At 46.7% G+C, this 22,344-nt stretch overlaps 4 protein-coding genes across 5 annotated transcripts; 3 read left to right on the top strand and 1 right to left on the bottom strand.

Moving 5' to 3' along the window:
* The first annotated feature begins 41 nt into the window (after positions 1–41).
* On the top strand, positions 42–971 carry NDUFA1 (NADH:ubiquinone oxidoreductase subunit A1). The gene is made up of 3 exons (XM_066559326.1): positions 42–306; positions 492–581; positions 868–971. The coding sequence occupies exons 1-3, from the start codon at positions 205–207 to the stop codon at positions 886–888; spliced, it is 213 nt and encodes a 70-aa protein (XP_066415423.1). The 5' UTR covers positions 42–204; the 3' UTR covers positions 889–971.
* Positions 972–2,173: 1,202 nt separating this feature from the next.
* AKAP14 (A-kinase anchoring protein 14) lies at positions 2,174–4,645 on the top strand. The gene is made up of 6 exons (XM_066559797.1): positions 2,174–2,374; positions 2,518–2,638; positions 2,704–2,795; positions 2,952–3,131; positions 4,110–4,162; positions 4,495–4,645. Exons 1-6 carry the CDS (start codon positions 2,174–2,176, stop codon positions 4,580–4,582), a joined length of 735 nt encoding a protein of 244 aa, XP_066415894.1. The 3' UTR covers positions 4,583–4,645.
* A 505-nt stretch (positions 4,646–5,150) lies between these two features.
* Positions 5,151–10,908, bottom strand: NKAP (NFKB activating protein). Its single transcript, XM_066559440.1, has 9 exons — positions 10,667–10,908; positions 10,223–10,303; positions 9,796–9,869; positions 9,460–9,579; positions 8,810–8,855; positions 8,313–8,428; positions 8,088–8,163; positions 7,480–7,629; positions 5,151–6,182 (listed from the first exon to the last, which is right to left on the bottom strand). Exons 1-9 carry the CDS (start codon positions 10,906–10,908, stop codon positions 6,008–6,010), a joined length of 1,080 nt encoding a protein of 359 aa, XP_066415537.1. The 3' UTR covers positions 5,151–6,007.
* A 116-nt stretch (positions 10,909–11,024) lies between these two features.
* On the top strand, positions 11,025–21,604 carry ZBTB33 (zinc finger and BTB domain containing 33). Of its 2 annotated transcripts, none has more exons than XM_066559724.1 (2): positions 11,025–11,115; positions 16,650–21,604. In XM_066559724.1, the coding sequence occupies exons 1-2, from the start codon at positions 11,088–11,090 to the stop codon at positions 18,689–18,691; spliced, it is 2,070 nt and encodes a 689-aa protein (XP_066415821.1). In that variant the 5' UTR covers positions 11,025–11,087; the 3' UTR covers positions 18,692–21,604. The 2 variants fall into 2 exon arrangements, with proteins under 2 accessions (XP_066415821.1, XP_066415823.1); XM_066559726.1 differs by lacking the exon at positions 11,025–11,115 and adding an exon at positions 14,245–14,510.
* The last annotated feature ends 740 nt before the right edge of the window (positions 21,605–22,344 follow it).

Here is a 22,344-nt window from a genome sequence, read left to right as displayed (position 1 = left end):
GCGAACCGGGACACGGACACGGCCTCACTTCCTGCCAGGGACTGTTCCTAGGCAGCGCCGTCCCTCCCGCTGCCCGCTCGGGCCCGCTAGGCTGTGAGGGGGCGCGGGGCAGGCCGGGAAGGGCGCGGGGCAGGCCGGGAGTGCCCCGGCACTCGGCGCAGGGGCAGCGACACCGACACCGACCCTGACACCAGCACCGGCGGGATGTGGTACGAAATCCTGCCCGGCATGGCCATCATGGGCGTCTGCCTCAGCATCCCCGGCATGGCCACCATCTTCATGCACCGCTTGTGTAACGGCGGCAAGGTCAGCGCGGGGCGGGGCGGCAGGTCCCGGGATCCGGGACCCTGAGGCTCCGCTTCCCCACCGGGGCCGCCCTGATCCCCCAGTCCCTGCATCCCTGTGAGATCCCTTCCTCCCGGGGCTCCCCTTACCCCGCCTTCCCTCGGGAGTCCCTGCCCGACCCTTAACGGGCAGTTCTGTGCCTGCAGGAGAAGAGGATCGCCCGCTATCCCTACGAGTGGACGCTGCTGGAAAGGGACCGGCGGCTGTCGGGTGTCAACAAACACTACGTGTCCAAGGCAGGTTTGGGGGCACTGGGCAGGTACCGCGAGGGAAGCGGGACCCAGGGCTGCTCCCCCATCCCCGAGCTCTGGCATGGCCGCTGAGGTGGGCACTGGTCGCTCTTGTCAGATCTCACTCGGTGCCTGCAGCTGGCCTGCCTCTGGGGATGTGCATTTTCATTTTGTTCTAATTAAGACCTGGGTAATTAAATATAGTTAGAAAATCTGCATTTTCAGATATGCTCTATGGCACACTAGTGGAAAGAATGACACAAATATGTAGCTGTTATTTTTTCTTTTTCAGGGTCTGGAGAACATAAACTGAAGGTGTCAACACTTTGAAAAATTCATCTGTCTATAGAAAATGATTTAACTCTTAAATAAAGCTATACATGTTTTCAACCCTTATATTTGTGTTGCTGTGGTGGGGTGACCCTTGCTGGACACCAGGTGCCCACCAAAGCCACTCTGTCGGTCCTGTCAGCTTGACAGGGGAGAGAAAATACATTGAAAGGCTCATGAGTTGAAACAAGGAGAGGGAGAGACCATTCATCAGTTACTGTCACAGGCAAATGAGACTCGACTTAGAGAAATTAATTTAATGTATTGTCAGATAACAGCAGAGTAATGAGAAGTTAAATCATAAAACACCTTCCCCCCACTCCTCCCTTCTTCCTGAGTTCAGCTTCACTCGTGATATTTTCTCCCTCCTCCCTGCTGAGCTGCACAGGGTGATGGGGACTGGGGGTTGTGGTCAATGTCATCCCATATTTTTGTTGCTCATTCCTTCTCTGGGGAGAACTCCTCACACTCTTCCCCTGTTCCAGAATGGGGTCCCTCCTATGGGAGACTCCTTCACTAACTTCTCTATTGTGTGTGCTTCCCCGGGGCTGCGGTTCTTCGTGAACTGCTCCAGCATGGGTCCCACACATTCCCATAACGTGCAGTCCTTCAGGAACCAGCTGCTGCAACAGGGTCACATTTCCTGCCAGCAAACCTGTTCCAGTGGACTCCTCTCTCCACAGCCACAAGGGTCCTGCCAGAGCCTGCTCCAGCATGGGCTTCTGGGGGGTCACAGCCTGGGTACATCCCTCTGCTCCAGCATGGGCTTCTGGGGGGTCACAGCCTGGGTACATCCCTCTGCTCCAGCGTGGATCGTTCCTGGGATGCAGGTGGATCTCTGCTCCCTCATGGACCTGCCAGGACACAGCTCACCGTGGCCTGGCAACACAGGCTGCAGGGCAATCTCTGCTCCTACCCCCTGCCCCACGGCCACTTGTCATGCTGGAAGAGGAACAGCTGGGAATAGGGTGATCTGCTGTGGTCTGCTAAAACATTTCTGGTTTCTCCCGCACAGTCCCAGTGATCCTTTCCCTCTGAGGGGCTGTGTGCTGCCAGCGCTGCTGTTCGGAGCCTGCAGCGCCTCAGCGCACCGGGCTGGACAGAGCCTCCGGCAGGGCACAGACTGGGGGCTGCTTTAGCTCCCAAATTGTCCCGAGTGGCAAAAATACGACAGGCAGAGAACCTGCCTGGATCCCAGAGCTGTTTTCCTGCTCACACCGCACTCCCTCCCCGGGAGACAGTGGCTGCCGGGCAGGCCCGGCCTCGCCATGGTGACCGCGCGCCGCCCGTGCCCGCGGGGCCGCGCACAGCGGCGGGGACAGCGCCGGGCCCGGGCCCAGCTCCCCGGGCTCCCACACCCACCCCGGGACTGCAGCGCCCCGGGGCCCGGCCCCCGCCGCGCCTGGGGACCCCCGGCCTGGCCGGGCAGCGGGGGAGAAGCAGCCGCCGGCCCGGGAGCGCCAAGCGGGGTGAGCAGGGCCGGGGTACGAACAGGGGCCGTGAGGGGCTGCCCGCGGTGAGGGACTGCCCGCTGCTGCCCGTGTTCCTCAGACGGGGCCTGCAGCTCTCAGACCACTGCTCGCTCGATGTTTGTGCGTTTATCTCTCTAAAGGTGAAACCAATGGAGGAGGAAAAGGGAGAAGCTGGCAGTGAGGAAAAAGATCACATCCCCCCGGAAGATGAGAGCAGCAGTACAGAGGAATGTCTCCCAGAGGACGAGGAAAAAGAGAAAGGTATTGTGTTTGCTCTACTAGAACGTGCTTTTCAGGAGGATTTGTTAGCATTTTATCTGTTCCAGAAAGCAAGCATGTCATCAAAAATATCCCGTGGACTACAGCTAAGAACTTCACAGTGGAGATAGGACAGCAGCAAATTGAAGAACTAATTTCTGTGAGTCACAATTCCATCCACTCAGGAAGGCCACACTTTCTCACTGTTAAGAAGTATGAAAAATAAAAGCAGAGCACCTCTGTTCTTTTTTAGCACCACACTCAAGTCAGCTCTACTAGACATAGGGAGTCTTAGTGTGATGTGTTTGTTCAACAGACATGGGACATTCATGAAAGCTGGCTTCACCACTCAGAATTTCTCGAGGAAGAAGAACTGAAGGACAGCAAGATGTACCATTACAGAGCTTGCTGGGGCCTCCCAACACGCAGAAAACCCATCCCACGAGCAACAGCGAGTGTCTACTTCGTTATAGTGATCTCCAAACTCAAACCTGACGTAAGTACTCAGCAATGGCGGGGATGGACTAATCCTTTAAGGGACAAGAGTACAGTGGCATTCCTGAGGCAGGGAAGTGCCAGGACAGTGGAGAGGCTGGCAAGGAGCCAGCAGCTCTTGTGGAGATGCTGACAAGGCCTGGACATTGGCAGAACAATGGCAGGAGATTTAGATGTAGCCTAATAGAAACATGGCATTGGTTGGCAAGGGGAGCAAGGCACAGAGCAGGAGGCTGGGTTAGTTCCCAAATCATTGACTGACAGAACTTGACAAACAGAATCTAGCAGGATCCTACATCTGCCTTTCTGCTCTTACCATCTTCTCTTTCCAAGCCACAATTGTTCTGGGCGGTTGTAAGAAGTGCTAAGGAGAGGTGAGTGAGTTACAGAATGAGGGCTCAGTAGAGGAGTGGCACTTCACTCTTCAAGCTGTCTCAGAATCCTTTTCCTGATCAGCCTGAAGTTTGCACCTGTACAATGAACTCTTGCAACTCAAGAGAAAAAAATGCAATCAATTGCACTGAGGAGACTTCTTACCTCCAGGCTTAAGTCATACTGAACCTTAGTGTTTCTACTTAACAGCTATGGATCCCCAAATAATATTCTGTGGTTTAACCCCAGCTGGCAACTAAGCATCACGGAGCTGCTTGCTCACTCCTTCCCCACACCATGGGATGGGGGAGAGAATTGAAAGTGTAAAAAAAGTGTAATAATATTAAAAAATAAATAGAATAATAGTAACAAATTGGGGAAAATAAAAACAGAGAAAAAAGCACTATGAAAGACAAGTGGTGCCAATGAAAACAATTACTCACCACTCGCCAACCAATGTCCAGCCAGTCCCTGAGCAGCATCTTCCCTTCTGCCCCAAACAAATATCCAGATTATTTTTAAAGTAAACAGTAGCTCTCACTTAATTACAATGTCTGCATTTTGAGGGGCTGTACCTGGCCTCTGCCCTGTCTCTGCTGTATTGCAGACTGCACCTGTGGAGGTGTTCTACAGACTGGAGTCCAGCAGGCTGATTCGGAGGTAAGTGTTATTACTCTTCTGATTTAGCAAGCTTTCCCATTCCAAAACCAAACAGGGGGCTCGATGTAAATAAGTTTGCAATAACAGCAGAGGAGTGGAAGCTGTCAAAATCTTGCTCCATGAAGACCTTGCTTATCACTAGCCTCACCCCCAGAGTCATGAATAGCTACCCTGTGGGCATCTGCACTCTCAGAAATTTGTCCTGCTTTATATGGGTCTAGGTGGGGGGCAGCAGATAGCCTTACATGGTGGATAAAGGCCAGCTCTCACCTGGCCAAATCTGGATTCAGTACTATGCTTACAATCTACCTTCTTTTTATTCCATTCTCCAGGCCAGAACAGTGTGAGTTTAGAGAAAAGTGGCTTCAGGACATAATTGAAAATAAAACAGTGTGTGCAGAAAGACTTGCTTCCCGATGAGCAGCACCAATTCACTATTACCAGTCCTCTGTTGTGGAGAACCAAATAAACATGATGGAAAAAAAAAAAAAAAAGCTCTTCCTTAGCAGCATTTCTACTTTGTGGATAGATAAGAAGCATTGAACCTGTGCAAAATGAGCTATGCCCTGCCATGGCAGCTGGCTGTGTGTGACAGTCCCTGGTGGGAACAGCAGGATGGAACCAGGTTCCACAGTGTGAATGGGAAGAGGTACCTGGGCAGGATTTGCTGTTTGTGAATGCCAGGTCTGTGGAACTCCAGGGAAAACATTATAGGACTTTTATTTTCTTGATACAAATATAAAAGACATCTCTGTTGCTAGACTTAGAGAAAAAAAAAAAAAAAATTAGGAGAACAAAAAAAGAAACAACCCATCTCTAAAACCCATTTTGTTTTAAGAAACATTTGAGAAAAAGAAGTTCCAGGAGATATGTTTGGAAATATGCAGTTGAATCAACGATAACCATCACATAAGCACTGCCTGAGCAAAGCCTCCAAGCACAGTTTAAAGCAAGCCATGTAATACTGCTGAAACAGACCAAAGTAAAATACTACAGGAGTTAAAACAAGGGTTTAATCTAGAACACTTCCATAAACAAAAACATTTCAAATAAATTGAAAGATACATCCTTGTTACCACCTGTGTACATCCAGGGGTTCCAATCACTGCACCCCACTGCACTGATGCCTATGTATAACATAGGAGAAAAAGAAGCAAGCAACTCAGTTCTTCACCATGTGTTTCAGTGATTGAATATCAGACCCTCCTACTACTGTTACTTTACACCTCAGTTGCCATCTGCTTGCTCTAAAGTAACTGAAGCCCATCTGTATTAAATTACAAACTAATTTACAAAATATGTACATGTCTGGTTTGAATCACAAACCAAACTCAACTGTTTTGAGGAAAAACCTAAATTTAAAAGACTTGTGAAAAAATAGTGGACTGTTCTGGATCTTAAAACAGGAACTCAGGAGTTCCTTCATTTTTGCTACTGGTGCTAGTAGCTTGTTAAAGGTCTTTCCCAAGCTAAATGATCCTATGATTAATAAAAATAAATGGAATAAAAAAATCAACTTATAGACATTAGGTAACAAAACCTTCCCATGGGATCCTTTGGCTTGTCGGATTCAAAGCATGTGCAGAACATTGACACCTCTGATCTTCCCCACCTGTTCCTGCCATGTAGCCTTTCTCTTTACAGGGATTCCTTGTAGATGGTAAACAAACCATCCAAGAAAATCTGATGAAAATAACTCTGTTTCCTTGACACAAGTAATCCACTCCTGAGGCTTGGCCCTGTTGGGTGAAAGGTGCTGCAGCACCTGCAGCTTTCTTCAAATCACAGCTGGACTGCATTAGCTGCCATGCAGTGCAAGCTATGGTGTACAGCTCAAATGAAGGATTATTTTTCCTCTTTGCCTTTAGTCTTTCTGTAGACCATCTCTCGAAAGCTTGCAAGGATCTTATTCTCTCGTTTCCTCCTCTCCTCCTGGTTGAAGGATGCCAGAGCTCTCTTTTCATCTGCGCTGTAGATCTGGTTCTCTTTCCGCAGCCGCACAGCTTCCATGCGCCGGTGCCTGTGGGGGAACAGGGGTACATCAGCTGTGCCCTGGCACAGCTTCCAGCCATCAACAGCCCTGAATGTGTTCAGGGGCTTTAAATAAAGATACTGAAGTACCAAGGGCCTGAACAACAGGTCCTGAGCCAAAGTTGACCTCTAGATGAACCTCCCAACAAAATGTTATATTTGTATCCACTCACTAAGGTAATATCCATGATCATTAGTGAAACATGCAGTGTGATAAGAATATACTTGTCTTTCTGCATTTAGAAACCAAACAAAGGCATGAAATCAGGCATCTGGCCTTGTTTGAAGGTATATGATCAAAGCTAGCTTCCTTGGTTCCTCCTTGAGCCCTGGCCAGGTTGTGGGTGGAACCCAAGAGGAGGATGAAACCAGATGTTCGTGCACTAGAAGTTGTGTAAGCTTGTTTATTCTACAGTCTAAAAGCTGGGCCCTCTCACAGTAAAGATGGAGGCCTTGCGTACAGGTGGACACACCATGTAGGAATTCCCAGGAATGGTTCTCCAATCCTTTACTGTGACTGGGGCTCCCCAGCTCATGTGCAGATCTGAATGATGGTAAAGTATTAGGGTAACTGGTGATGTATCTTTCTTAATCACTCTAGGCAATCTTGTGCAGTAATGATTAGGTGAATTACTTAGCTTATCCTTTGTAATTCTTTGCAGTTTTGCACTGTAGAAAATTCACTGTAGCAAATTATACTTAGTCCTTGAAGTTGGTATCTGAATCTTTTGTGCTGACCCTGCCAACTGGCAAAACAGGTATCTAAACTAGATAATCCAAACTGCACACTAACCTTCCCAGGAAGGAGTGTGGCACTGCAAGGAACTGATTTCTGGGGATGTCTGTTCTCAGGCAGTTAGCCAGAAGCTTCCCCTACCCCCAGGGTGTCAGCTGCTGGCTCACTAAAATTTAAGTGAGGTTCCTGCTGGTCATAGAGAAAAAAGTGCAGCCAACCTCTCACACATTGATTTGTCTCCTGCTGAAGGGCCAGCGCATCCCTAGGGCTGTCCAAACAGAGCACTTTTGAGCCACCTGACACAAGCACCTCTTCATTTGAAATAATTAGAAGAGTATTGCTTATGAAGAACTTTTGCTCTTGAGGAGAAAGTGTCTTTGAAAAACTCACTATCCATCCCTAGAGCGATGGGGAGCTTAGTGTAGATTATTGCAAGTAGAGCACCTCCTCCATGCTTGCAAGCAGAGCTTTGAAGCAGTCTTCTGTTCAGCCAACAGAGAAAACAGCTCTTGAAAATTCCACTGAACCATTGCCATCATCAAAACCATACCTGCTGCCACTCATGACATAACCAGAGCTCTCAAATGAAGCGATCTCTTCACTGGTCAAGCCGATTTCGCCTCTGCGGGGAATGCGCTTCCCTGCTTTGACGTACTCTGCCATGGCTGCACCTTCCCCGGGCAGGAGGGCATGGCCATAGCTAAAAAACAAGAGTGGTGATGTCAGTAGCTTCAGATAGAGAGAGCTTGAGCTAAACATCCAAATTCCCTCTTCACTACTATATACAGCTGCATTTTTAAACACTTTCTTATTCATTCCCACATATTGACCTGTTTCTTCCTTATGGCAACACTAGCAACAGTATCTTACATTATCAGCTCATTCTGATGACACTACAAAGTCACAATACTGCCGACCTTTAGAATAAAGGCACTTACAATTGATTTTTCTAGGAATCAAGGCTAAAAAGCATAAACCAGACTCTTCTACCCCAGTTCAGGCCAGGGGAAAGCCTAGCACCACTAGAACCAGCCTGTGAATTTCTGGCACAGCATTTCTCCCTCTGCATGCATTATTGTTGCAACAGCCCTTTTGAACAGTAACTTTCACACTTCATTTACTTGATTTGATCAAGTACCATTAGAGCTGGCTACTCACTTCAAAGGCCTATCATCCTGAGATGCGTGAGTTTTGGGAGCCTCTGGTCCAATCAAACTATCAGCTTCAGTATTTTCTGCAACAATCAAATAATGAGGAAGATTAATCTTGTGTCCATTGTTCTTTGTTATCAGAAGGGTTACACAGGTCAGCAACACCTAACAACAAATCCACAAAAAGGACATCAAGAAGTTTCCACCCAAGTTTAAAGTCAGGTGAACCTACTTGACCTCTCTATCCAGAGATCATCCCCTTGAAGCATTTCATCATCAGAATCTTCGCTGCTTGAATCACTGGATTCCTTCCTGCTCTTCTTAGCTTTCTTTTTCTTATACTTCTTCCTGCGATAAAGCCAGACAGACATGCTATTTATCAAAATTTAAGATTAAAGAAGGTGCTTGGAATCATACTCAAATAATTAGTTTCTCAAGGCAACTTCCACCTATAGGAAGAATGGCTGTCTGCTGTTTCATACTTTGCAGCAAAGCCGAGACAATATATATGTTCTGTTTTAACTTTCACAGAGTGTTAGAAAGTGGCTCTACAGGGAGTTGTTTGTGCTGCACAATTGTGTAGATTTAAATAAAATCCATCAAATTAATATTATTTGCCAGCTCTTGCAAATTACCCAAGGTACTCAGGCTCCCTCAGGTCCTGTGAAGAAAACTGAGCCACCCTCCAGCCAACAACAGCCAAAATGACACAGCAACCATGACACTTACTTTTTGTTCTTCTTTTTCTTCTTCTTGCTTTTCTTTTTATCTTCATCTGAAAAAAGAAAGTGTATATATTATCAAAAAGAAATTATTAGTTTTAACTAAGTGGCTTACTGCCCTGTGAATAACATGTCATGCCTTTTACAGCCCCAGTGTTCATGGAGCTGTGGGCTCTTTAACTCTTTCAACCCTAACCCTAAGCCCTAGCCCTAATCCAAAGTCAATAATATAGGTTTTCCAGGTCAGAAATATGTAGATGTAGAATGCTGGGGCCTTGCTGGGATTGCCTTGGCATGCCTTTTCCAGTCCCAGTGCTCTTGGAGCCGAAGGCTCTTTTATTCTCTCAACACTAAGTCTAACCACTCCCCTAACCCTACTGCTAAGAATTACACTAACCACTACCCCTACCAATTAACCTAACCACTACCCTAACCCTGAGCCTATTCCCAGCACTAACTGCCTCCACCAGAATGCCCCAGTACACCCCCTGATAGGACATGTTTATACTGGGAAAGTGTTAGTAGAAAGCTCCCTACAGTACTGGTTTGTATGAGAACATATCAAACAGATCTCTGGCATGAGAGGCCCAGTGGATGCTAAATTCAGAAATCCCCTTTCCTGAGGTCAGACTGCAAGCTGAAACCCTCTTGTCTTACCACTGGAGTTCTGCTCAGACTCTGAGTCACTGTCGCTGTCCTCAGAATGTTTCCTGCGCCTTCTTTTGGATGCTTTACGTTTCTTCTTTTGTTTTTTCTTCTTCTTTTTCTTCTTTTCCTCTAGAATGTTTTCAAACATAACATTAGAGAACAAAGAGCATCTAGTTCCATATATATTCCCTAATCTTCCCCAAGCAATGCTCTCCTTTGAGCTGGAGCCCACCCCAGCCACTTCCACCCATCTAAGCCAGGGAACCTCCTGCAAGCAGCAGCAGCAGATTCTAAACCACAATAGCTTCCCATTTTCAAAAAAGCTGTGCAAGCCAAACAAAATACCTTCTGAGCTGGAATCCGAAGAACTACTCTTAGATTTTGCCTCTTCATCTTCTACCGGTGTGTGCTCATCAGAACTGGATAAAATAACAGTTTGCTACTTAAAATTTGTTTTGTTGTACTCAAGATCAAAGGTATACATATGACCAAAGACATTTTGAGTCAACCTTTGCAAGGGAGTAAAATATTAAAGAGCTAATTTAGAACCACAACACAACAGTCACCTGATCTACGATAAATCACATACTGCATAATTGGTATGTTGGAATTATTTGGTTGAAAAAATACTAGTCTCATTGCGTTGCTTCAGAAAAGAAGGGATACAATAAGTATTGTGACACCATGACTAATGCAGGGATAAAGCATTTTTATAAACTGAACTGATATGTCATTAATATTATAAAAAACATGAAGAAAGAATATGCCTTACTCTGGGTCAGGAACTTTTGGTGACAGTCCCCAGACTTCAGGTGCCCCCAGTTCTCCAATTCTCTCTCTCTCATTGAGTCTTCTGTAAAGGAAAACACCGTCACTGGCGCCTACTTTGCAACACCCAGCACACAAACATTTAAAGTCCTACACGTCAGTGTATCTAATCGCCTGAATCAGCGGCAGGAAGGATAAGAAACAACTCGCAGCAAGGAGCAAGCTCGCAGGGGCGGTCTGGCAGCAAAGCTCCGCGCACTGCGGAGGATCGGCGGTAGCAGCTGTTACCCCCTTCCAGCCGAGCTCCGTGCCGTCCCCCCGGGACGGAGAGCCCGTGAGGGGACCGAGAGTCCGTGACGGGGCCGTACGGAACCAGGCCCGGCCGCACCCGCGGCACCTGGCCCTCCCGGGAGCGGGGCCCGGCAGGGCAGGCCCGACCCGCGCTCACCTCTGCCGCAGGATCTCCTCCTTCTCCTTCTCGTAGTACTCGGGCCATTTGCCGTGGTGGTGGTGCCCGTGGTGCGCGGAGGAGCGCGGCGCGCCGGGGCTGCGGGAGCGGCTGCGGCTCCGCCGGTGGCTCAGGCGCCTCGGGCCATTGCGCTCGCGGGACCGGGAGCGGGACCGGGAGCGGCGGCCGCGGCGCTCGGAGCTGGCGGCGGGCGGGGAGCGGGAGCGGGACGCGGGCGCCATGGCGGAAGCGGAGGGGCTTCCGGCGGCTTCCGGTGCCCTCCCGGCCGGGCGGGAGCGGGGCGGGAGCGGGGCGGCCCCGCCCGCGGGGTCACCGCCCCACCCGCGCGGCCGGCAACGCGGCGGCGGTGGCGGCGGCGGCGGCTCCTCCTTTTGTGCCCCGCGGCGGCCGCCCGGCAGCGATGGACGCGCGCACGGCGGCGGCGGAAGGTGAGGCACCGACGGGGCGCGAGCCGCGGGCGGGGGGCGGTGGCGGCGCGGGCCCGGCTCCGCCCCGCTCCGCGGGCACCGGCGCGGGGCCGCGGCCCCGGGAGCTGTCCAGGGCGGGCCGGCAGCAGCACCGCCCCGCGGACAGCTCACCGTGCCCGGCGGGGTTCCCCCTCCCTGCCCGGGCCCGGCGCCGCCTGACACGGCCCGGCCCGGCAAGGCCCGGTCTCGGTGTTCGGGCGCCCGGCGCCTCCCAGCGCGGCCTGACACGGCGCTGGCGCCGTCCCGCTGCGGCGGCTCGGGGCAAAGCTGACAGGACGAGAGGAAACGGCCCCGAGTTGCGTCAGGCGAAGTTTAGGTTGGGTATTAGGAAATTTTTTTCATGGGAAAGGTTATCAAGCACAGGAATAGGCTGCCCGGCGAAGTGGTGGAGTCAGCATCCCCGGAAATGTTAAAAACCCTGTGGAGGTGGCAGTTAAGGACATGGTTTCATGGTGAACATGTGGCTGGCGCTGGGTTCACGGTTGGAGTTGATGATCTTAAGTCTTTTCCTTAACCTTTATCTACAAAGATGATACAAATTATGTATTCAGATAAGACACCCACTCTTCTGTGAGCGCCCTTCCCCCTCAGGTTTGACCACGTTGCCACGGAGCTTTCTTAAATGAACCCGAGTTTGTGCTCAGCTCTGGAAGTGCAGTGTAACACGGCTGGGTCTGGCCAGCTCGGGTAAACGGGACATTTTGGACAGCTGCTCCACCCTGGGAAACCCATGCTGGTTTATGCTGTGTAGAAATTATGTCAAGGTATGCCAGCTCTTTTTCACAAATTAAATGGTATTTTAGCTCCCAAACCTACCATAAGCAGCATAAAAATTTTTGCAAGATGGAAGAAGCCTATTTAAATTGTGTATTTTTTTGGGTGCAAAGAACCACATGCATAACAGGGAGGGAAAAGATTTCCCAGAGATTGTCTATGTGTGTGGTGTTACTGCCACCTGTGTCTGTGTGGGCACAGCCCAGTTTCTCCCTTCTTTGGATTATTTTGACAAACTAATTTTAAATGATTTTAGATCTGACTAAATGGTGACTAAAACATCTGCCTCAGGAGCACTCTGCACCTGTGTTAGCTAATATTGTTAGGTGACTTGAAGTGCACAAGTTATAATGTCATGCAGTACATAAGAGCATCTACAACAACTACTAATGTCAGTAAAAGGATCACTGGACTCTTAATTCAGTTATATGAGGCTTTATATAATGGGATTGGCAGGAGAAATACTCTCAGAGATTTGTTCAAGGCACAAACAGTGGAAATTTGTATTTTAGAGTCAGAAGCAGTGATGTTTTATTTGAAATTCCCACAGTGGAAGAATATTTCTGTCCTTAAAGGTAGTCTTAGGTAGGATAATACTGAATTTCAATTTTATTGAAAACCCTTTACTGTTCTGCTTATAAAGTTTAATTTACTTTAATGTAAAATACATGTTTTCATGATGAAGAATGTTACTATGTTACTTTGTTTCTCAAATTTTTCAGCTCTTTAAAAAAAATTCTATTCTCACAAAGTGGGTTTTTTAAAAACAAAAGAGCTTCTCAAACTGCTTAATTGAAAACTTGTTACTGAATTGCATACTGTTTTGTCTTCTTGCAAAAGCCTGCACATAAATTTCTTTAAATTTGTACTTCATATTTTCAGAGCCTCCATCCCAAAGTTTTTTTGATCACTTCTATACATTAAGATAAAAGTTGCTATTGGGTCTCTTATTTTTTCAGTTCCAAAAGACGATATGTAGTTCTGTATCCTAGATGTTTCTTGTCAGTATCTTAGATAAAATGGTTCTTTTATATTGGTATTTACATTGTAAGATTTTATGTGACTTGAATCACCAAACACTTTCTTGGCTTATCTAAACATAAAAGTGGAAAAAACAGCCTCTAAAATAGGAGATGCATGTTGACAAAAAAAAAATGCACATTGAAATTCAGCTTTGAGGTGCAGCAAGATGGTGACAGCTTCAGTCAAACTGGCTGAGCTGGGGAGAGCATTTTCTGTGCCCTGACTGCAGCAATGTGACAGGGGGTTCAGATTTTATGTCTGACAGAAGGAGTTGCCATAGAGAAAAGCTGCTGTGAGAAAGGTAAAAGCCAAGGAGATGGTGCAGCTCTCCCAGCAGCTTTTAAATCAGGCAGCATTTCTGTGCCTCAGAATAAGTGGTTCAAACCTGATTTTTGAGATCTGGTGATGCTTCAGGAGCAGGGATCCTTCCAAGTCAGTGCTCATCTGTAGCTGTAAATATTCCTGTTAGTTTTTTAGTATGGGAAGAGGCAGTGAGAAGAAAAGTCCTTAAAGCTGGAGGATGAAAGGCTAAGAAATTGTTTAATTTGGGCCATCACACATTTTTGGAGGAGGAAAAAAGCACTGGATTAAATATTAAAACAATTATAGTATTATTTTCATTTAATGTAGCCGCCTGTTTAAAAATTATGAAGAACCTGTATCAAAGGAGAAGAGAATTGAAGGGTCATATGAGGAAGAAAAGCCTATGTTTTCCCTGATGAGTGTGTTCTATTATTTATCCTCATCCAATTGACTCTCTGGTAAAACCTATAAATAAACAGAAACTGCTTTTGTAACATTTAAAATCTGAAGGCTCACCTCAAAAAGGAACTTTTGTTACTAACTACACAAATACAGGGAGCCTGGCAGGTGATTTTCTTGCTAGAAGAAAGATTATTATTCTTGCTAGAAGAAAGATTATTATGTATTTCTTGCTCATAAACCTAGGGAGGACCATTTCATTGCTGATTTATGAGGTGAAGGATTGCAGTCATGTCTGCCAGTGGCTGTGGCCTGTTACGTTTTTCGTTGAACTTGACAGAACATTTATTCTTGTCAAAGTTTTTGAATCTTAAGAAAAATCAGGAACCCCTGTGGTTCAAGTCCACAGAATGCATAGGGAAAAAAAAAAAGGAACAAATCAGTAACCAAAGACGCAAAATATCTTTTATGATCTTGGTGTTCTTGGAGCATTCCTGAACAGAAAGAGTTTCCAAGAGGCTGCGCTGCGGATGTGTCACTTTGGTGGCCACGTGTCGCACGGGCATTTAAGTCATTTTGGTCAAAGGCACTTTGTGTCAAAGCCGTGCATGTCCGTACAGTGCTGGCAGAGTCTAACACGTGTCTCTGTGGCGCAGAGGATTCCAAACAAATGCTCCCGCAGCAGGAGCAGGGGGGGCTTTGAGCTCAGGTGTGGGTGTGAGCTCCCCTCGGTGCCGGGCGGAGGTGCCGGCTGCGTCAGCGTTGGCAGAGCAGCGCCGATACCCCCGGGAAGGAAATGACACTCAGCGGCAAATAGCGTCTGCACGGCCCTATCCACACGCTCAGCCGCAGGGCAGGTGCCGGGCTTTGCCGCCGCCGGGACGCGGGGGAGCCGGGAGCCCGGCGGGAATTGCCGAGGCCGCAGCAAGGCCCGTGTGCGGGACCCGGGGCGTCCCACGGCCTGCGCTGGAGCGGGGTCGGGGCCGCACGCTCGGCACCTCGGCAGGCGGCCTCCTGCAGGCGGCGGGCGGTGTGCGGGCGGTGTGCGGGCGGTGTGCGGGCGGTGCGTCCCAGGCGGTGTCCGGAGCCCCGCGGCCTCGGGGCTGCTGCCGGCGGCGGGAGCGCGGGGCGGGCCCGGCCCGGTCGGGAGCGGCGGGAGCGCGGCCCGGCCCCGCCCCGGCCCGACGGTTCCCGAGGCCGCTCGGGTCAGAGCCGAGGGCAGCGCCGGCAGCGCCCTCCGGCGGCGGTGCGGCGGGTCCGGAGGTGCGGGAGGCGGCGGGGCCGCGGCCGGAGCGCGGCGCAGGTAACGCGGGCTCGGCGGGCTCGGCTGCCCCTCTCGCCCCGCTGGGGGCTCAGCACGGCTCGGGGAGCGGCGGAGGGGCCGCCCGTCAGCCCGGGCCCGGTGCTGCCAGGCCGCTCCCCGGGCCCGCCGCTGTCAGCGCCGCCGCTCCCGCTCGGCCTCCGGCCGCGGACCGGCCGCTGCTGCCCCGGCGGCGGCTCCGCTCGGAGCGCGGCTCTCACGGCCGGGCCCCCCGGGGTCGCGGGGCAGCCGGGCGGGACGCGCTCCCCGGGCTGGCGAGCGGCGGCCGCGGGACTCCGGCATCGGCGTCTCATCCGGCCCGGCCCGGCCCGGCCTGGCCTGCGGAAATAAAAGTTTTACGGATAAAATTAGAGCCCGTGGCTCGCTATTCTGTATTTTGATGTTGCTTTTTGCGGCTTATTGGGGGGCTTTGATTGGGCAGTGATAGCAGATAGGTTACTTTGACTTAGCAGATATGTTTTGCTATGGTGCTGCTTTAGTGCCTCAGTTTGACATACATAGCCTTGCAAATACATGATATGGGGTTAAAAAAAGTTTATTTTTCTGAGGAAAGAAAAGTTTATTTTTCTGGGAAAGGAAGTGCACTATCCATAGTGTTTTCATTAACTCAGTTGACTGGTAATATGCAGACACACAGATAGATTCTGGTGTCTGGCCATAAATAACTTCATGGTATTGGGCTTTCTCATAACAATCCATGGAATAATTCACAATTAAAAATAAATTACTAATAATGTTTAAAGCTGCTTTCGGGACCCAAAGCTTCCATCTTCTTGGTTTTACAATTAACCTTGAAGCCATTTATTATATTGAACAATAGTTTTTGAGAAATAAAAGAATTAAAAGACACTTAAAAGTATATCAAGGGAATCGCAGAAGTTAATAAATAGCCTAAAATACACTGTTAGGGAGCCCTAACTTTGATCAGATATCTAGATAAGTTAATACATAATCCAAAAAAAAACACTGAAGAAACTTTGGAATTAGAATATTTGAAGAGAAAAGCAGAAATGGAAGCCAATAAGTTAAAGTGACCTGCCAAGCCGTTAGAATCAAGCCAAGTACAACAGTAACTTCTGCCAAGCCATGGAAAGACATGCCAAGAATAACAGGAAACTGCCCAAATTAGGAAAAGCTTAAAATTTAACTAAGGAAGACCAAGAATTCCCGGAAGACTCCGCCTGTACTCCTGCCTACCTATGAATATGCATGTAATAATGATGTAATCCTTCTTCAAAATTGTATAAAAACCTGCTTTTGCTGTACATAATGCAGAAATCCATTTAGCGATTTCTCCAACGCGTTGCCAATAAATACCTCCTGCCTATAGACCTCAAATCCAGTCTCTGGGCAGCTTAGTCTCGCCTTTTGGGGCAAAATTCGGCATCAACCTTACTTGCTGTTGCTTAGGATGAGGTGTTGTTTCTTTGCTCCTCACCTTGTAAGAGCAGAGGATATATTCAGAATTCCACTTACCTTGTGGAGAAGAGGAAAGGACAAACAACAATAAGAAACAAATTTGCAGAGTGCAGTAGCACATAATCTTCTGAACAGTATCTCAGATTTGTTTTTTCCTAAAGAAGGAGTAGACAGTAAATATGTGAATGTTGTTATGCGGTTAAAACTGTAAATCTGCATTTTTACTAATTCGATATCTTTTGCTTTCCTTTTGTAGGAATGGAGGGGAAAAAACTTATTTCTGCAACAGACACACAATATTCTAGTGTGCTCCTTCAGTCTTTGAATGAACAACGTGGCCATGGACTTTTTTGTGATGTTACAGTCATTGTGGAAGACCGGAAATTTCGAGCTCACAGAAACATCCTTTCAGCCTCAAGCACATATTTTCACCAGCTTTTCTCAGTGGCTGGTCAAGTGGTTGAATTGAGCTTTGTTAGAGCAGAAATTTTTGCAGAAATTCTCAATTATATTTATAGTTCCAAAATAATCAGTGTCCGGTCTGATTTACTTGATGAACTGATTAAATCAGGGCAGGAGCTGGGTGTTAAATTCATAGCTGATCTGGGCATCCCTCCAGCTGAAGGCAAGAATGTGCCCAGCGAGGTCAAAGACAGTGCTTCAAAATCTTCAGCTTCTAGTCCAAATCAAAGAGATGCTGAAACACAGGTGACTGTAATCAGGCCAGAGGGTCAAGAGGCAGCAGATGGGATGCCAGTTATAACACAGTCATTCTCCTTACATGGCATAGAATATGAGACTACAAAAATTACAGTGAGCGATTCAGATGAGGAGGATGATGATGTCATTTTTTGTTCTGAGATCGTTCCTCCAAAAGAATGTACTAAAGACAAAAATGCTGCAAGCCAGAACCAGCCTTGCTCAAGTCCAGCTGGAGCTTCTGACCAAAAATCCTGTGGCAGTGGTGGCTCTCCCCATTTGACAAACAGCACAGCAGCTCAGAACCTCACTTTGTCTGCCACTCAGCTGAGCCCGAGCCAAACACAGTCAGGTGCTGAATCATTTGCCTCGGCAACACCGCAGCATTTTACTCCTAATATCATCGTGCTGAACAAGCCTCTGCTTAACTCCTCACTCGGTACCAGCTCCTTGCATCAAACACATGTCACTCCTACAATTAATTTACTTGAGGAGAACCAGCAGCCATCCAGTAATGGCTCCGTAACTGAAGTGGAAGCAACGGCTGTTGATGATGAAGAGGTTGTTGAAGATGATGTCGATATCATCAGCTCCTCTAGTCCTGGTTTGGTCAGCAACAGCTCTTTGGTTCAGCAATCTTCTGTTCCTAAGGCAGGGAGCACTGAAGGATCAGGTGTACAGAAAAAACAGGTTGTTACATTTTCCCAAGAGCCATCTACTAAAGCTGGAGAATTGAAAATAAAAATCTCAGATGTCCTTTCTGGAAGCAACAAGGAATTAAGTTCGGGTCTAACATCAAAGAATGTGGCAGATGGGCAGAAAATCATAACATTAGATACAGCAACTGAAATAGGAGGCTTATCCACAGGCTGTAAGGTGTATGCAAATATTGGCGAGGACACCTACGACATAGTCATCCCTGTGAAGGGTGACTCTGAGGAAGGGGAAGCCAAGCCCGATGACACACCCAAAAAGTCTGGTGAGGAATCTCCAAAGGGGAAACGCATGAAAGTGAAGCACGACGACCACTACGAGCTCATAGTGGACGGCAGAGTCTACTACATCTGCATCGTGTGCAAGAGGTCCTACGCGTGCCTGACCAGCCTGCGGAGACATTTCAACGTGCACTCCTGGGAGAAGAAGTACCCCTGTCGCTACTGTGACAAAGTCTTTGCCCTCGCAGAGTATCGCACCAAGCACGAACTGCACCACACCGGGGAGCGGAGGTACCAGTGCTTGACGTGCGGCAAATCTTTCATCAACTACCAGATCACCATCTCCCACATCAGATCCGTGCACAGCCAGGACCCCTCTGGGGACACCAAGCTGTACCGGCTGCACCCCTGCAGGTCCCTGCAGATCCGGCAGTACGCCTACATCAGCGACCGCCCCAGCAGCGTCCCGGGCATCAGCCAGGGGGGAGTTGTCTATCGGGTTGGCTCAGGGAAGGATGGCACTGAGGGAACAGCCTCCAACTCTCCAGCCAAACAAATCACCTGGGATGACATTTTCGTTCCACAGGGAAATGAAACGATTTTTAAACAAAACCCGTCAGAGGGAAGTACTGAATTTGAGTTTGTGATACCAGAATCTTACTGAAATCTTTGAAATGCTGGAAAAAAGGGTCCAGTGCAGGAGCATTGCAGCTGTTTTAACTGAACTGTTGAAATTGTAAAATCAAAGGTTAAAGTCAAAAGAAGTTGTTCTACCAAGTAACCAAATGGTAACACTTAGATGGACCATGTTAACTGCAGTGATTTGTGGAAGCAATTAATCAGAAAATTTACTTGAATAGAGAGTGAGACATTCTAAGGCGCTATCAGAGTTTTCAGATATGTTAAATTTGATCAAAACATGAGGACTTGTGGCTTGAAAATGTACAATTCCTTCTAAAGAGCTAGAAATATTTCTAAACTAATTAAGGTATTTCCTGTACCCATATTTACCATGTAAATCCTTTCTTTCATGTTAGCACTTTAATGCTGAATTCTGTTTAGATGTTAACCAAGAAAACAGTAAGATTTTTTCATCATAGTCTCTTGGTCATGGAACCATTTAAAAAAAATAATCCCACAACTCACATTTGTGAACAAGGGGCCAAAATACACGATCCCCTACTACACTGGAGTAGTCTGTTTTTGAGCTAGCATCCTAATTCTGCTTTTATAAATATTATGAATCATCTGTCTTCATGCAAAAAGTCTTGTCAACAAGCAATACTCAGTTAGGGCTAACTTGAACAAATTTTACTTACACTTGGCAGTGTGGTGAGCTAAGTATTCAGTGTTCTGGACCTTGTTATTTTACTCTTTTTGCATTGGGAAAAAACCAAACCCTACAAAGCTGAATAGTGAAGAAGCTTAGAACACTTAGGAAGGAGATAATTTTACCTTACAGCTTGAGAAATATTGTTGCATTTTCTTACTGCTGGAGAAAATGCCAGTAATTAGTTTGATATAAAGTGCTGTTCCTTTTTTTTTCCACTTCAAGATGAAGGGCTTCAGTCCAGAATTTTGAAATGATAAAACTATTATTTGTTTTTAGCTGAAGACTTCTCAAAACTATGAGGCTGCTGAAGATCCTGTATGCCTGTTTGGCTAGATCTTCAAGTGTAACAGGGATTTGGATTTCACCCCACACTTGCCCCCATTTATACATTTTGGAAGATGAGGACTAAACCAACAACCAGAAAATACCCTTTATTCACCATGACCCAAAGTATAATTTCTTTGCAATTGTCTAGTTGTCAGGTGTTTCCAGGTTTGGGTTTATTATGTTGCCATTTTACTCTCCTTTCATTTGGTGCCTGTTTTAACAGTTAAAAGATGAATTAGATGTCCAACTTGATCAGGAAATGGTAGAGAAAAACAGCTGTTTGCTGGAGTCCTAGTTTAGCATTTCAGAGTTAGTGACTTGTTGAATTTTTGTAAATGGTAATATGAAAACTCGAGTTCTGGAGGTGACTGGGAAGGACTATTGTGCATAGTACTAGTTATGGAAACCTTTAATTGCTTAAATTGCAGTTACAGGTTTCTCTTTTCTTTTTCATGTTTTAAGTTAGTATCTTGATTTTATGACTCTCAAAGGTTTTAGACACACAGTACTCTTCACAGAAAGGCACTTAAATGGGAAACAGTTCAAATCTAAGTTGACCTACAAAAACGATACCAGAAATCCATGTGAGCACCGATGGGAGGAGGATTTGTTTATGTGGTGCATGTGATGCTCAGCACTTCTCCTTTGTCAGCCAAGAACATGATATACCTGATTATTTCCAGATCATATTGCAGACCCCTTTGAATACAATGGGTCATGCTTTAAATGTGGGGTGTAACTGAGGTGGCATTTCTGCAGGCACACATTTTCCTCATGGATGTGAGTGTGGATTGCCTGTGTTGCACAGCTGGCAGGTGCTGTGGTAGGACTTCCTCAACTTTGTGGAGACAAATGCAATGTTATTTTTGTTATTGATATGACACATGTTTAACCACAGAATAGTCTTGAGTTGGAAGGAACCCACAAGGATCATTGAGCCCAACTCTTAAGTAAATGGCCTGTGTTGGGATCTGGAGTTAAGCATACATTACAGAGTACAGAATTAAACATAATGGCTATCACTATTTGCTGCTGATATATTTAAAACCTTAAATTAAACTGTGCCTAGTAAAGGTCTCTTTTTGGAGGAAAACTGGAAAATTAGGGCTTTGTAACTATTTTTGCTAGAAGACTCGTGCTTGCATGTGTCTCAGGGTCTTCAGTTTTCCTTGGAAGTGATTTTAATATCCAAAGTCCAGAGGTATGTAAAGCATTTCTTTAATTTCACTTCCAGTATTTATTGGTTTGGAAACATGTTAAATCCATTCTTTGAAAACTTTTTATGGGGCCATGAGTAAGCTTTTATATTTAGATTTCTGGCTATTGCACTTACATTTGTGTTTTTGTTTGTTTTTGTAAGCATTTAACTTCCAGTTTAACTTAATGAAAAAACTTATGTAAATATTAAGAAATTGGCTTTGGGATGATGGAAGAAAAAGGTTGAATCTGACAAAGCATTTATATAGAAATGAAAAATTTCAACAGACTAAGGTAGCAAACCTCTCAGTCGTTTGTTATGCATATAAAACCATTTACAGATCTGCTGCAGAATATGGTAATGGTGGCTGCATCCTCACTGTCTGGTTTCTTTGGGGATACATACCATAACATTCCACTCTGTGAACTAAATAAATATTGAATAACATCTATTGCTTATTTATTTTGTTCTGTTAAGGCATGCAGCTTATAAAAAGATGCAGAAGCTGACAACTATATACATTGAATTCTGAGATCTACAGCTGTTGCCTAGGAAATGTTCCATGTGAACATTCCTTGGTTTCCCCAGTCTGTGGTGTATATAGTTGTACAGTCTTTCCTTAACATACTTTTTAAAGTTGTGTTCTACTTTTCATTAATCAACACGTGATATTAGTTTTAGAGCTTTCTATGGCAAAAATAAAAAAGTTTAATTCTCAAGGTGAGCACAGTATGTTTCTTTTTGATGACAACTCTGTTTCTACAGTCTAACACTTTTGTAGCTTCCTTTTCCATGTCTTTGGGAATAGCAGGGAACCCACTGTGGGGGGGAACAGGGCAAGGTGGTTTTATTTGTGCTTTAGTTTTGTTTGTTTGTTTTGATGCTGTTTAATTGGTTTTGTTGAACACTTTCCAAGAAAGCGAATCAGCTCAAGAACCCCAGTGTGCTGTGAGCTGAGTGCTGTGATAGATGGGGTGGATGGGAACTCTGAGACTGTGCAATACTCTGACCAACTGTGGCACTGCAAATGAGCTCAAAGTCAACAAAACCCTACCTAGGGACCAGTAAAACCTACGCAGGGACCAGTGCTGTGCTTTCAGCTCACTCGTGGTTTGGGCTCTCCTTCCCAGCTGCTGACTGGTTGTGATTTGTGAGAGTTCCATTGTTGGTGACCTGGGGCCAACAGGAAATAGTCACTTGCTTTGTGTAGACTTCTTACTGCATGTAGGAATGCAATTTAATAAGTAACGTACCAAATTATGTCCTAGATGCCTTCATCTCTGTGGCATAGGGCTTCTGCCTCACTCTGCTGACATCATCAGGACAGGATATGCCCAAAGTAAGCAAAGGAGACACCAAGACTGCACTGGTTGGATTATTCAGATCTGTGTTCAGTGAAAAATCAGCAGTAATAATGTTAGGGGGCTTGAGGTCAGGGCACCACATTATGGTAAAACTG

The sequence above is a fragment of the Molothrus aeneus genome, chromosome 14 (genome assembly GCF_037042795.1).
Source record: "Molothrus aeneus isolate 106 chromosome 14, BPBGC_Maene_1.0, whole genome shotgun sequence".
NCBI lineage: Eukaryota > Metazoa > Chordata > Aves > Passeriformes > Icteridae > Molothrus > Molothrus aeneus.
Note: the sequence above shows the minus strand (reverse complement) of the source record. Positions and strands in the feature narration are given on the sequence as shown.

What these genes read in the sequence shown, in the direction of transcription:
- NDUFA1 (XM_066559326.1), top strand. Translation starts at nt 205, where the DNA reads ATGTGGTACGAAATCCTGCCCGGCATGGCCATCATGGGCGTCTGCCTC. An exon ending in GCTTGTGTAACGGCGGCAAG is followed by an intron (nt 307 to 491) that starts GTCAGCGCGGGG and finishes CTGTGCCTGCAG; the next exon opens with GAGAAGAGGATCGCCCGCTA. An exon ending in ACAAACACTACGTGTCCAAG is followed by an intron (nt 582 to 867) that starts GCAGGTTTGGGG and finishes TTTCTTTTTCAG; the next exon opens with GGTCTGGAGAACATAAACTG.
- AKAP14 (XM_066559797.1), top strand. Translation starts at nt 2,174, where the DNA reads ATGGTGACCGCGCGCCGCCCGTGCCCGCGGGGCCGCGCACAGCGGCGG. An exon ending in GCCCGGGAGCGCCAAGCGGG is followed by an intron (nt 2,375 to 2,517) that starts GTGAGCAGGGCC and finishes ATCTCTCTAAAG; the next exon opens with GTGAAACCAATGGAGGAGGA. An exon ending in AAATTGAAGAACTAATTTCT is followed by an intron (nt 2,796 to 2,951) that starts GTGAGTCACAAT and finishes TTTGTTCAACAG; the next exon opens with ACATGGGACATTCATGAAAG.
- NKAP (XM_066559440.1), bottom strand. Translation starts at nt 10,908, where the DNA reads ATGGCGCCCGCGTCCCGCTCCCGCTCCCCGCCCGCCGCCAGCTCCGAG. An exon ending in CCAAAAGTTCCTGACCCAGA is followed by an intron (nt 9,870 to 10,222) that starts GTAAGGCATATT and finishes TATTTTATCCAG; the next exon opens with TTCTGATGAGCACACACCGG. An exon ending in TCTCTGGATAGAGAGGTCAA is followed by an intron (nt 8,164 to 8,312) that starts GTAGGTTCACCT and finishes TGATTGTTGCAG; the next exon opens with AAAATACTGAAGCTGATAGT.
- ZBTB33 (XM_066559724.1), top strand. Translation starts at nt 11,088, where the DNA reads ATGGACGCGCGCACGGCGGCGGCGGAAG. An exon ending in GCGCACGGCGGCGGCGGAAG is followed by an intron (nt 11,116 to 16,649) that starts GTGAGGCACCGA and finishes TTCCTTTTGTAG; the next exon opens with GAATGGAGGGGAAAAAACTT.